Genomic DNA, 14,789 nt, shown 5'->3' on the forward strand with positions numbered 1-14,789 from the left:
AAGTTTAAAAAACCACAAAAACGCAAATTAAAAGACTACAATGTTTTTAAAAACATACTTAATGTTTTTATTTTATTTTTAAAAAATAAAAACATTCTGAATGTTTGTGTAATGTAGCAACACTCTGCGCATGTTTTACAGTAATAAAATAAAAACAAAAACATTCAGAATGTTTTTATTTTATTACTGTAAAACATGCGCAGAGTGTTGCTACATTGGCTATCTTATAGCCTGTCTCGCAATGGAGTGCTGCTATATCGACTGAAGATATGGTTGGGGCAGGTAGTCTATCAAATAAGAGTATATATATATGGGTGCAGTGAATTTTTTTTTATCTTTGTAAAAATATATAATAGTGAGGAAAAGTTGTCCTGACATATTATAAGTAATGTGTAAAAGTTTCAGTGGGATTATGATAGATCTAGAGGGTCCACAGTAAGCTTTAAGTTAAGAGGGTTGGCATGAAAAATATACATATTTCCATTTTGTGCAATGTTTGAGCAGATGTACTGTTGGATGTACATGAGACATCCAAATAATAATGTAGGATATGGTAGAATTGATCCTGGAAATTCTACAATTACAGACCAAAAACCATTGCAATGAAAACTTCCCGAGGCATAATTTATCAAAGTAGGCATAAAATCAATAAAAATAAACCAATTTTGCTAAATTCGCATTTAGTAATACAATGTCATGTTCAAATGCTTTGTTGTTTAATCTTATTTGTTTCTCAAAGATATGAAACTAAATCTTCTGTTTAATATCAACTCTTTATTTACATTATTATTTGGAAGAAAATTAATGAAATAATGTTTAATTTTTGGAATGGTATTCTGGATATTCTTAACAGTATTCAGAATAGTATTCAGAAGAGTATTCTGGATATTCAGAATAGTATTCTGAATACTATTCTTGTTTTACTGATTCATTTATCATTCACAAATAGTTTTTATAAAATAGAGTTATAGCTTGTATCAATGTGACTAATGTTGTATTTGGTTTTGGATTTGAATTACATGTAAGTTAAATAAAAGTTTAATCTGCATTATAGTGTAATGTTTGTGCATTGAAGACTGTAGTATACAAAAGAGTATCAGAATATCGCCAGTTATAAACAGTACAAAATGGTGACAGTGCAGAATACTAGAAAGATGGTGGCTTGTAGTGTATTGTAGTATGTTGTAGTGTATATAATGTAGTATATCAGTGGACCGATTGGTAAAGCACTAACAAACTGCTAGACATTACCAGTTGTGTTTTTGAATCAAGGTGGTTCTGCCAATCATTATTTTACCAAATCTCAGCACTGACCAACAATATCTCTAAGAGATGTGTGAAGCTGTATGCCGGCTTTATCTAAGAGAAACCCTGGCTTTAAATCATTTACGATGACTTACCACAGCCAATAGGGTGTTACATCTGTATTTCGCTAGTGAAAAGCTTTCTATCAATCTTAAACATTTAATCACATATATTGTAAAGGTTTATGCTCCACTTTGGTTCAGCATTAAAATGCATTCGTTATGTAGAAATGGTGAGAAACATCTTTTTCACACAATTCAGCTGTTGCGTTACCTAACTCAAGAGTTGCTAGACATTATAGACCCTGGGTAATTGCCTAATATAACCTAAAATAACCTAATGGTTCAGACACCCCAAAAATCTGTTGTTGTCAATGATCAGCGGTGAAAGAAAAAATATCTGAGAGTTAGGCTTACGTCAAATTCACAAAGCACAACTGGAAAAATTGTCTACTCTCTGCCAGTTCAGGGTTCTGAAGTTGAACTTTGATACTGTTGAATATCTCGATCTCATTGACTGGAACAATACAGCAATAACAGAAACACCCCTGACTATAAACATAACAGAAGCTGATATTCTACTATTTGTAACAACTTATGGAGACTGTTGAATTTGATAAATATCCCTGTCACTCTCAATCAGTAGAATGGTACGTAAAGATTGTTACGGAGGCATCACTGGCTCTTTGTGGACAATCAGCTCGCAATGGTTTTATACGATCCTATTTAGAAGCTTGCAGCATAATGCCAGTTTTTAACACTAAGTCAGACGTCTTTCAATAGACCTAACTACTAGTAGGTGACTTGATCCAGTGTGATTTATACGGGTCAACACAAGGCTAGTTTTAAATTAACTAAATATTGTAGATTATTTGTTGAAATCATTAGCATTCATTTCTGCTAAAATAATTTTCCAAATGATCATTTTGACAGGTATGAGATACAACCTAAACAAATAAGATTAAGCAATTAACATCAAGCAAACATGGTACTGTACTAAATGTGAATTTAGCAAAATCGGTTGATTTTATTGACTTTATGCTTAGTTTGATGAATTATGCCTTAGGCAGTTTTCATTGCAATGGCTTTCTATATGTATTTGTAGACTCTTCAAGATCCTCAAGATTCCCTCACTATTATATATTTTTACCAAGACCTTTTTTTTTCTTCATTGCAAAATGCTGCACCCTAGTATATATATATATATATATATATATATATATATATATATATATATATATATATATATATATATATATATATATATATATATATATATATATATATATACAGTATTGTGCAAATTAGTTTGGACAGTGGTTGAAATAACACAATTATTTGCCACATTGAAGTTTTATTCAAAAAAAACATGCCAATGGTACAAAATATGATATAATTAATAGGAGATATGACCTCCTTTTGCTTTTACAAGCATTTGAACACGAATTGGCATGGGTTCAACCAAAGTTGAACACATTTTAGTCACTTGCTCATCATGATACCAGGTCCTAATTACAGCACTAATTAGCTTTGCCATTGTCAAGCAGTCTTCTTTCAGGAGTCTTTGTTTGATTATAGCCCATAAGTTTTCAATGGGATTGATGTCTGGAGAATTTCCAGGCCAGTCTAAAATCTCCAGTCCACTTTCTTCAAAGAATGTGCGCATTTTACGTGAAGTATGGCATGGTGCGTGATCTTGCTGAAAAATGCCATCTCCATCAGGAGAGTCCCTTGTCATACTAGGAAGCAAATGAGTCTCCAAAATAGCCTTGTATTTATCACTAATCATCATTCCCTCTATGTTAATGAGTCGTCCAAGGCCTTTAGCACTAAAACTACCCCAAAACATCTTCTTAGGCGGATGTTTGGGTGCTTGTTGAATATGTCCTGACCGAAGCGGTTCACCTTTGCTTCGTTCACAAACTTTGACCTGTAGCCATGGACTTCAAAATGCGATTCTTCGAAGAATACTACTTTTTTCCAGTCATCTGCTGTCCATTGAGAATACCTACGTGCCCATTGAAGACGTTTTCTCTTCATAACCGATGTCAATAACTGTTTCTTTGGAGGTTTTCTATCAAATCTGCCAACTTCAAGGAGCCTTCGCCGGATATTTGAAGAAGAAATATTAACGCCTGATGTGGACAAATCTCTAAGAAGGTCTGCACTTGTTTTCTTAGGATTCTTTATACTTTCTCTGATGATAACTGTATCATCGCGAGGTGTTGTCTTGCGTTTTCTTCCACATCTTCCTTGTCACAGTGTTGAAGATTCACCAGTGTTTTTTTTCTTTTCAAGATGTCACTAACAGTTGACTTGGCCACCTTCATTTTCTTAGAAATCTGTCTAATCCTCAAACCAGCATGTTCTTTAAGAGCTATAATGCTTGCTCGTTTCTTGGGAGTGATGTCCATTGTGAATACAAGGTGAATTATCTGTCACAACCTCTGTCAAAACCTTTCTGCACAAAGCCTGGAGTAGCACTGAAGCCACTGATGCGTTTGCTAAAATGTCTTCCCGGCAGCAAAGAGTTGCCAGACACCACTAGACTACAGTAAAACACTTATTTATCTGAAAAAACAAGAGAATCTTTAGTATCATAGCTAAAAGTTGGGCTTATTGTGAAAATTATTCCAATTTTTCCACTGTCCGAACTAGTTTGCACAATACTGTATATATGTATATATATATATATATATATATATATATGTATATATTTATATATATGTATATATATATATATATATATATATATATATATATATATATATATATATATATATATATATATATATATATATATATATATATATATAAATATATATATATATGTATATATATATATATATGTATATATTTATATATATATATATATATATATATATATATATATATATATATATATATATATATATATATATATATATACATATGTATGTATATACATATGTATATATACATATGTATTTATGTATATATATATATATGTATATATGTATATATATGTGTGTGTGTGTATATATATATATATATATATATATATATATATATATATATATATATATATATATATATATATATATATATATATATACTGTATATATTTATTGAGAATATTGGCATGACTGTATATATTTATATATATATATATATATATATATATATATATATATATATATATATATATATATATATATATATATATATATATATATATATACATATGTATGTATATACATATGTATATATACATATGTATTTATGTATATATATATATATGTATATATGTATATATATGTGTGTGTGTGTATATATATATATATATATATATATATATATATATATATATATATATATATATATATATATATATATGTATATATGTATGTTTATATGTATATGTATATATATCCAAAATTTCTTTTTTGCACAATATAAAAAAAACAATTGAGAAATTAGACTAATTTTTTCACTTATTAATAAAAACCATTTTTTAACAAATAAAATTACAATACATGTTTAGACTATTTTATAGCTATCTTCAGTTGGGTTAAAAAAAACTTATTTAATTTTTTATACAAATATTCTATGGTAATAAAATATAAAGTTCAATTTTTTTATTAATTATGACAAAATAGGCAATAGCAAAAAATACAATAAAAAAGTTATAAAATTATTTAACAAACGGTTAATGACTAATAAAATGGTAACTATGTGAAAAGTGATATTTTATAATGGTTTAACTATTTGTTCATATCTGGATTTTTCCATTCAATAAACAAACTTTCCTTTATCATAAGCTCAAATTTATTGGAGGTAGAATCCAATATCGAGAAACAGTCATTATTATAATTATTAAAACAATTATTGTTAGCATGGAGATGTTTGTATATGTGTGAGTTTTTGTCTCCCCTGTAGTGTTCAATCATTCATGTTTTATTTCAAGAGGTGGCGTGAAGTTTCCTTTATAATTCGAGAGGTTTTTTTAATAATTTTGAAAGCCTGTGCGATTGCACAGGCTTCAAAAGAGGTGTAATGGTATCTGAATGAAACAACTCATTAAAAGGACAAAATATACAAAAGGTTTTCAATTACATTTAGTCCTACACTCTTGATAGGAGTCACTGTCAGAACCAATGTATACAAAATTGTTCATCTTCATCTTAAGATTGATATTTGGATCTTAAATTGAATCCAAGTTAAAGTTATCGCAATCTTTTGCAAAGATAATGCATTTCCAACAGCTGCTCACTGAAATTCATTGATTTTAAATTTTAAGTTAATATATGAGTTTCAGAGTAGGCATGAAAAATTATTTTTTTTTTTTTTTAGTTCAACATCAACTTTATCACATCATCATATCAAAAATATTTAGTAATCCATGTACCTGTAAATTTAGATTCAACGATAAAAAAATACCCAAACATATTGTATAAAATAAATTGTTTTAGTTGTCTTTTTATAACAATCCATATTTAATCCTTTTTGACTAATGAAATAGTTAGAAAGTATTTAAAGAAAAACTTTTTTCCTTATATTTTTCAACATATTTTTTTTCTTCTATATTTTAAAGTTTAATTTAAAATACATATATTGTACACTAGAAGGATGTACAATGTGAGACATAGGAAAGATGTGCAATTTGAGACATAGGAAGGATGTACAATTTGAGACATAGGAAGGGAACAAAACTTATATTTGTGATAAGAAATCCTATATAAATATTTTATATATAAAAAACTTAACCATGAAAGTAATAACAAGTCCAAACTTCAGTTTTAATTAAAAAAATAGTGAAAGGAGTGATGTTCTTTTGAGCATTAAGGAGATAAATGTTTGTTTAAAAAAACCCCACAGTTTAATAACTCATGAAGCAAACAGTATATTTTTACAGCATATTTGTATATACACACTGTAGTATGTATAAAAATGTTGACAGACTTCTCTGGATAATGTTGTATTGACCAATTTTTAAAAGAAATTAATTTTGTTCATAATTGCGCTAAGTTAGACCTCACTCAGCATACAATTGTAAACATATTTGAAGTTAATTGATTAAATAAACAAGAAATTAAAAAAAGTTAAGATGTAAGAACTTTTTGCAAATTTCAAGATTGTTAAGTTTGTTTTTATAAACTTTTTAGTTTTGAAATATTTTCCTTCAATACTGAATTTTTTCAATTTAGATATGTTAAAGTGTATTTACTACCAGACAAATCAAAGTCAACTAAAAAGAAAACTACGCATAAAAGAAGAACTCTAAATCCTCAGTGGAATGAAACCATAAAAGTAAAATTTCAAATTTTTGTTTTAAAGTTTTTATAACATTAAAGTATACTTTTTTTTTTAATCAAATTTTTATTTTAAAGTTTTCATTACATGGTGTTACAATACATATAATTTAAAAACTAGGTTATAAAAGTTATTATTAAATATCATAATTTAAATTGTTTATACTTTTAAATATATAATAGTTATTATTATTGATATTTTTAAATTTGATTATTACTGTTTATAAATTTAAATGTGTAATATATTTCAATTTGATTATTTTTGTTTATAAATTTAAATGTGTAATATTTGAATTTGATTATTTTTGTTTTAAAATATTTTATAATAGTTAATAATATCATGGAATGTTTTTTTTTTTAGTTTTTTCATATAAAACTATTCAATATATTATAGTTATTTATTATCAAGGAATAAAAATTCTTTTTTTTGTTGTTTTATTAAGGGCTTTAGTATTTTAGAGTTTTTATTGTTTTATTATAATCTTGAGGTATTTATAATAATCTTATATAATAATAAAATCATAAAATCTTTCTAGAAATATTTTTTTTAAATCTAGTACAAATTAAGCAAGGATGAGTTACTTGAAAAAGTTCTGCAAGTATCTGTTTGGAATCATGATCGATTTGGGCGCAACGATTTTTTAGGGGAAGTTCAAGTAAATATACAGCAGTACTCAAAAACAAACTCATTAGATAGTGAAAAAAGTATCTGGTACACTCTCCAAGAGATGGTTAGTTTAATACTTTTTGTGTGCATTTGATTTAGTTTGAGTTCTGAAAAATAAAATAAAATTGACATTTAGACATTAGTAAGTGTAAGTTCAACCAATGAAAGTAAAGGTCAATTGCGTGTAGCTTTGAAATATGATAACAATGTTCTCACCTTTGTTGTTAAAGATGCTGTTGGTTTACCTCAAGTTAATCCAGAAAAGTTAATCAATCCTTTTGTAAGATGGTTAGTTTATAATTTTTATGCCATCTTTAATATATAATTTTGTTACCTTACATAGTAAAGTGTTGCATATTTTAATCTCTTCAATACACAAGTTTAAAATATAATGATATGCCTACAATACATAGTTTTTAAACATAATGATATGTCTTTAAGGAAAACATTGACAAATTTATAATGAAATTGTTTAAAAGTTTTTATTATAATGAAACATATTTAATTCTCCCATTAATGGTTGCCACAAACTACTTGACACAAGTTGTTGGTTGACACAAATCTACTTGACACAAATTGTAAGTTGACACAAGTCTACTTGACACAAGTTGTTGATTGGCAAGTCTACTTGACACAACTTGTTGATTGATACAAATCTATTTATACTATTTAGTGTTAAGGACAAAACATAAATGTATTTAAATTAAAAAAAAAAGAGAAAAAATTATATAATTAGGACTTGTTTCAATACTCTATATTATAGTTATGGTTTCTATTTCTTTGATCTATAATGAAATATTGACTTTTTATTATGTTAGATAAATATATAAAAATATTTTAAAAAATTGTTAACAAAAATCTTTTACATCTTTAATTTTGAACTAAAAAGTTCATGAAATTTTTTTTCAGTTATTTGTTACCAGATAGAACACGCAAATCGAAGCGTAAAACTACGGTGCAAAAGAAAACTCAAAACCCAGTTTGGAATGAGAAATTAGAATTTAATCAAGTTAGTGTAGAGGACTTGCAATATTGTGTTCTTGAAGTTACTGTTTGGGATCATGATTCTTCTAGTCATCAATTTTTAGCAGGTATGCGACTAGGTTTATCTCATGGCGATGAATATTGGCATGACTGTATTGATAAAGAAGTTTTAATTTGGGAGTCAATGATGCGCCATCGTGGAATCTTTGCTGAATTTACTATTCCTCTAAGAGGAACCATGACATCAAGGAAAGGGTAAGAAAAAATTTTTTTTTTTCAATTTAAAATTAACTTATATATTTTATAGTGTTTTATTTTTTTATATAGCGAAATTCCAATAGAAAACCAATTAAGTTCAGACTTGAAACCAATAGAAACTGAAAGCATCAAGCAACTTACAGACGAAGTATGTTTGTTTACTAATTACTGTAATAGTTTTTTTTTAAATAAATTTATTTTAATAAATTTAAATAAAAAAAAAGCTCAGGCATACTGTTCATTTCATTGCAGTTGACCCTACTACCATTCACAATATAGGAGTGCCAACAAAATTGCAATATTTTTTTGCAGTTAATAAATTAGTTATGTTGTATAACAAAAAGTTGTAGATTGTAAGTCCAGAATTTTTAGGCTGTTTCAGAAAAGAGATGAGATTTAAAATTGGCTGCTTGTTCTAAGCAATTAAACAGTGATGATTTTTAGTTAATACAAGAGTATAAAGTTGAGTCATCAGCAAATAGAGTCACTTTAGATTTCATGAAGATTGTTGTTGTAGATAAGAAACAATACCGGAGCAAAGATAGAACCCTTAAAGTTACTTGAAATAAAGAAGAGGGTAGGCCAGTAAGAATAACTTTACTACTGCAGTTAGAAAGAAATAATTTAATAACTTCAAAACCTTTATATAAAGAAACTAATAAAAGAGTGAATACTAATCGCAGGATAGTTGGAGAGGTTAGGGCTGTAAATCCTGGCTCGTGTTCGTGAACGACTCAGTGATCGACTCAACAAGAGCTCGTTCATGTTTGGCTCGAATGGTAAACAAGCCGGGCTTGAACAAAAAATTAGGCTCGTTAATTAGGCAAGCTGAGCTTGAACATCAGAGGCTCGTTCATATAGGCTCGATTAAAGCTCAAATATATATATATATATATATATATATATATATATATATATATATATATATATATATATATATATATATATATATATTTATTTATCCAATGCAATGTGAGCAAAACTTATATTTGTGAAAATGTAATTTGAACTGTTAGAGTGCAGTGTTTAATAGGAATTATTATGTTTGTGAGAGTTTACATTATGTTTGAACTTTGAACATTAAGTTTGAACATTGAACTATTAGTTTTAACTTTTATTTTGAACTATTAGATTTGTGTGATCTTATTTCATTATGTTGTTTATTTGCATGTTTAATAGACTGTAGGATTGTTTATGTTGTTTGTTGATTTGGACTTGCATTATTTACAGACGAGCCTTTAACGAACAATTTTTTTTACTAAACGAGCTTTAAACTAACAGGTTACAATAATTATTTCGAGTTTTAAACCAGTCGAGCTCGAGCAACATGTAAAACGAGCCAAGCCCAAACAATACTAATCCTTAACGAGCCAAGCTCAAACAAAGAATCTCATGTTCGAAACGAGCTCAAGCCGAGCCTGAACACTCTTAATGTGTAAACGAGCCAAGCCGAGCCTTGGCAAGCTTGGCTCGTTCGGCTCGATTTACAGGCCTAGGAGAGGTCAAAGTGTTTTCTAGAGTTTTGAAAAATTGGTACCACTTATTTATCACTTTTTAAAAGTTTAGCAAAAATTGAAGAGAGTTCTGGAGAACATTTTAAGACTATGATGGAAATCTATTCTGGAGCACAAACTATAGAAGTGTTTAATTGAGAATTAACTTTAGCATTGAAATCTTGATGTTTAATAATCAGATATTTTGTTTAGCTGTCAGGAAGAGCATGGCTATTATATTCAAGAGTCAAAATAAAGTAAGATTTCTTTGCAAATAACTCTGTTTTATTCTGGGGAGAAGTAAAAAGATCAGACCCTTGAATAAGAGATTAAATATTAGACTTACCTTATTTTATGACATTGTTTCAAGACTAACCAAAAGTCTCTAAAACCTAACATCTGAGATAAGATACAAGATTAAGTAAAATGAGAATAACAGAGCTTAATATCAGACAGGATTTTTTTACATAGGCTTCTTGCAATAATAAAAGGACATTTGTTCTTCAGAGAGATGTTCTTGTAAAAAAGATGAAAAAAATGTTTAATGTTTAACATATCAACTGCTCAAGATGGTGAAAAATGTGGAGTAGAATAAGGCTTGACTTAAAATTGGAAAGAAGTAATTAAAGCTTCCAAACTTTTATTTCAGAAGGAATTAAAGCTTCCAAGATGCACTTTATGCATACATATTATGGATATAAACATATATGTTTGCTATTTATTTAGATGCTGATATACAATAATTTTTCATTGTTATATAAACTTTAGTATTTATATGGTGTAGTATTTGCCAAAAGAGAAAATGATCAGATGGATGTGTGGTGTGACTCTAGCTAGACAAGAAAAGGAGGCATAATCTTAGACAAATCAGAAAAAATCTTATATTGAACAACATTTGTTAGAAAATATTAAAGTAATTTAGGTATCAGCTTGTAGAGAGGTAGCAGCTTCAGTAGAAAATGGTAGTGGTAGAAGTAAGAAAATTTGAAGAAAATGCCTTACATATTGTATGAATGAGATTTAGTTGAGAAAAAAAATGCTCTATATTGTTTATATCAGTGAAACAGCATAAAAGAGGAAGACTAAAGCATGATGATGATGATGATGATCATGATGATGATTATGATCATGATCATCATCAGGCTTTAGCCTTCCTCTTTTATGCTGTTGATGGTGATTATGATCATAAACACGATCATAATGATAATGATGATAATAATGATGATAATAATGATGATTAATATAAAAACATCATTATCATGATGTTTTTATATGCATATATATACAAAATATAACATGAGTTTTGAATAAAAATAATATACTTTAGGATGTATAAATATTTATGCAGCCCCGATCACAATCCCAGCCCCAGCTATATTTTATCAAACATGGCCCTGGTGAAATATCAACCCCAGTCACTTACCGTGATGATGAATTGTTAGTAACATGAAATTCAGATGGCCAAGGAAAGGGAGCAAGCTTGAAAAAACATAATCCAAAAATTGAAAAATGTAGGATTTCTAATAGAATCAGTCAACTTCCTTGGTGTCACCTTTAACACTTACTTCAATATGCAGTATACTAAGAGACTTTCACAAAACTATATACTAAGAATAGCAGTCTTCTCCATTTGAAATTTAATGCCAGTGCACAAATATATATATATATATATATATATATATATATGCAGGGGCTATTTTAAGAAAATAATTTGGGCAGCAGTAATTTTCATCAAATGTCTACATTCAGTAAATATTTCCGAATGCAGGCATTTTTTCGAGAAAAAATAATATTTGCTGTGAAATAAGATCAGTGCCCAAATATGGTCAGCGCTGTCAAATACGGTCTAGAAAACCCTCTGATATATATATATATATATGTATATATATATATATATATATATATATATATATATATATATATATATATATATATATATATATATATATATATATATATATATATATATAGGGTGTAACATCCGCCCCCTATATTCTAAAAAAGATCTGTTCATATTATGAAAAATTTTTATTGCTTCTCACAAGCAACTTTGTTAAATTTTTTCAAAATTTTATTGGATTTACATCATGCACAAGACCCTTGAACACTTACAGGGTCCCTAATATTATATTAAAAAAAGTTTTCTAAAAGTAGTCTCAAAAGAAGCGAAATTATATAAAAATTTTAAAAATATCAATCATTTTATAAATAAAATTATATTGAAGATTTTTTTTGCAATAATTATCAAAAAAGTACACTTTTTTCATATTTAGATTAAAAAATTTCATTTTTCTGCAAAAAACTCTAAAATAATAATTTTTAAATAGTGTTATTATTATTTTTAAAATTTTTATATAAATTTGCTTCTTTTGATACCCAGCATGACATATTTTTGAAATTTTTTTTTATATTATTATATTAGGGACCTGGTAAGTGTTCAAGGGTCTGGTGTTCCCCCTAAATCCAATACAATTTTGGAAAAATTTAACAAAGTTGCTTGTGAGCACCAATAGAAGGTTTTAAGAATATGAACAGATCTTTTTTAGAATATATGGGGCAGATGTCACACCCTAATACAATTATACAATTATAAAATTAAATAAAAAGAATATATATTCTTTTTATTTAGTTTCTTATTTTAGAATTTTAAAACACAGATTTTTATCTTAATTACTTTTGGCTAAAAAATTTTATTCATGATCAAATAACACAATCTACAATAATCAATATGTTAAATAAAAATATTTAATTGAAAAATTTTCTAAAAATAAGCAGAAAGTATGACTATTTTTCATGTTGTAGCTTTATGCATTATTTTTAGTTTGAATCTATGACAGGTTATGAGAAGCAATTGGGGCCTGGAGTAAGTTTTAATTTTTTTAACTACTTTTTTATTTGTATTTTAAACTTCATCTTTAATTTAAAATCATTGAAATTAATTATAAAGTTTTATTACCCTTGTCTTTCTTTGATTTGTTTCAGTCAAATTTTTAGTTTTAATCTCCCATAACCTGCCATCAATCTCACCATAACCTGCCATCAATCACACTCAATAATTATTATTAAAATAAGTTTACACAAAATATATTTAAAAGACTGAAAAAAACACAAACTAAAACACAAAATATATTTAATTATAGCAAAAAAATTTCAAGATCTTTTATCATCTTGAAAAAAAGTAATGATATTTTTTTTCCATCTCCTAATTCCATCAATAATCTAAATAGTACAATAATCTCATTTACTAGTTGTCATGTAATAATGTTTTTTTTTCATTGAATAAATTATTATTATAAATTAGTATATATTTTTAATAATAGAAAAAATGCAATACCATGCAGAAAATCGTTTTAGAGATGACATTAATTTTTTTTAAATTGTATTTTGTTTTTATAGTATATTAATAGTGTGTGGTGTTAAAAAAAAATTGATTCAAACATGTTGCAACCCTGCCTCAAACATGTTTGACTTGTAACTTAGGAATACAATCCCAGGTATCGACTACCTAGTTATTCCGAGTAATCACTAAAATCCTGAGTAACTCGATACCCGTGTATTTGCATCATATACCCGGGTACTCGATTCCGAGTATTTTATTCTTATTTTATGTCAATAGTTGGAAGGATTTTTTAGAAATTGTTGCATCCAAGAAATTAACTAAAAAATAAAAACATTTTATATCAAGCCACATTTCTCCAATTATTCCAGCACAATAATTATTTGAGGTGCAATGCAAAGTTTTATTTATTTAAAAAAAAATTGTTAATTTACTTTTGTTTTGTTGTTATCATACCTTATATTGAAAAATAGTTATATTATAGTTATATTTAAAAGTAAAAAAAGTTTTGATAATAAAATGTAAAAAATAAAATTCCAAAAATATATCAGTTAAAAAAATTACAATAAAAATTTTTCAATTTATATATTTTTTTTATTGAAATTAAATTTGTATTTTATTTTGATAAACAACACAATATACATTTAGATAGCGAAGCACTTTGATTTGTGACTATCGAATACAATTACTCATAAATTCTACTGATGATTGATGAATTCTACAATTATTTGTGATAACCTAAAAAAAATTCAAATTCATCAATGCAGTTTTTCACTTGATATTGAAAGATTGACATAAGGAAAAAAAAATGGTTTCCAAATAATAAATAAATTATTTTTTATTTTAAATTTGAACTTATTGTTAGATTGTCGTATGCGCTGGAATTCTTTGATTGATATGATAAATTGTTTCATATTATTATGTGACCCTATCTATATGACTTTTAGAGGAACTAGGTGCAATGTTTCCATCTGGTGACTATATTTTGCATCTTAAAGAGATGCTAAATATAGTCACCAGATTATTATAATTAAAAATTTGGACACTTTAGGCTTTAAATATGTGTACTGAGCTAATTAAAAGAATCAATCAATGTTGAAACATATCTATAGTTTCTCTACTGCACAATATCAGCAATCAAATGAGTTTTTATCATATTCATCTAAATATAATGTAAAATTAATTGCTAAACAAATACATAAACGTTTATTTTGTGAACCAGAATTATTGTAACTCAAAATAGAGCTGAAAATAATGAAGGAAATGGGAAGAGAACAAATAACTTGGAACAATTATATAAAACACTTCTTACCATTAGTCCTACATCAGTGAATTGTGAAAGGGTTTTTTCCATTGCCAGAAATTTTGCTACAAAAATATGTTCCAGATTGACTGTCAAAACTCTCAGTGGGTTAGTGTTTTTGAAGTATTATTTTAAGGAACCAAAACTTAACT

At 27.0% G+C, this 14,789-nt stretch overlaps 1 protein-coding gene across 29 annotated transcripts in view; it reads left to right on the forward strand.

Moving 5' to 3' along the window:
- The window catches only part of LOC100208668 (uncharacterized), a 120,980-nt gene that overhangs the window by 68,437 nt on the left and 37,754 nt on the right, over window positions 1-14,789 (forward strand). For all 29 annotated transcript variants that reach the window (XM_065792836.1, XM_065792838.1, XM_065792839.1 and 26 more), the window contains 6 exons: window positions 6,491-6,593; window positions 7,153-7,326; window positions 7,399-7,550; window positions 8,172-8,501; window positions 8,574-8,652; window positions 12,819-12,860. In XM_065792836.1, coding sequence (XP_065648908.1) covers window positions 6,491-6,593; window positions 7,153-7,326; window positions 7,399-7,550; window positions 8,172-8,501; window positions 8,574-8,652; window positions 12,819-12,860 — 880 coding nt within the window. The remainder of the gene's footprint in view (window positions 1-6,490; window positions 6,594-7,152; window positions 7,327-7,398; window positions 7,551-8,171; window positions 8,502-8,573; window positions 8,653-12,818; window positions 12,861-14,789) is intronic.

The sequence above is a fragment of the Hydra vulgaris genome, chromosome 03 (genome assembly GCF_038396675.1).
Source record: "Hydra vulgaris chromosome 03, alternate assembly HydraT2T_AEP".
Taxonomy (NCBI): domain Eukaryota; kingdom Metazoa; phylum Cnidaria; class Hydrozoa; order Anthoathecata; family Hydridae; genus Hydra; species Hydra vulgaris.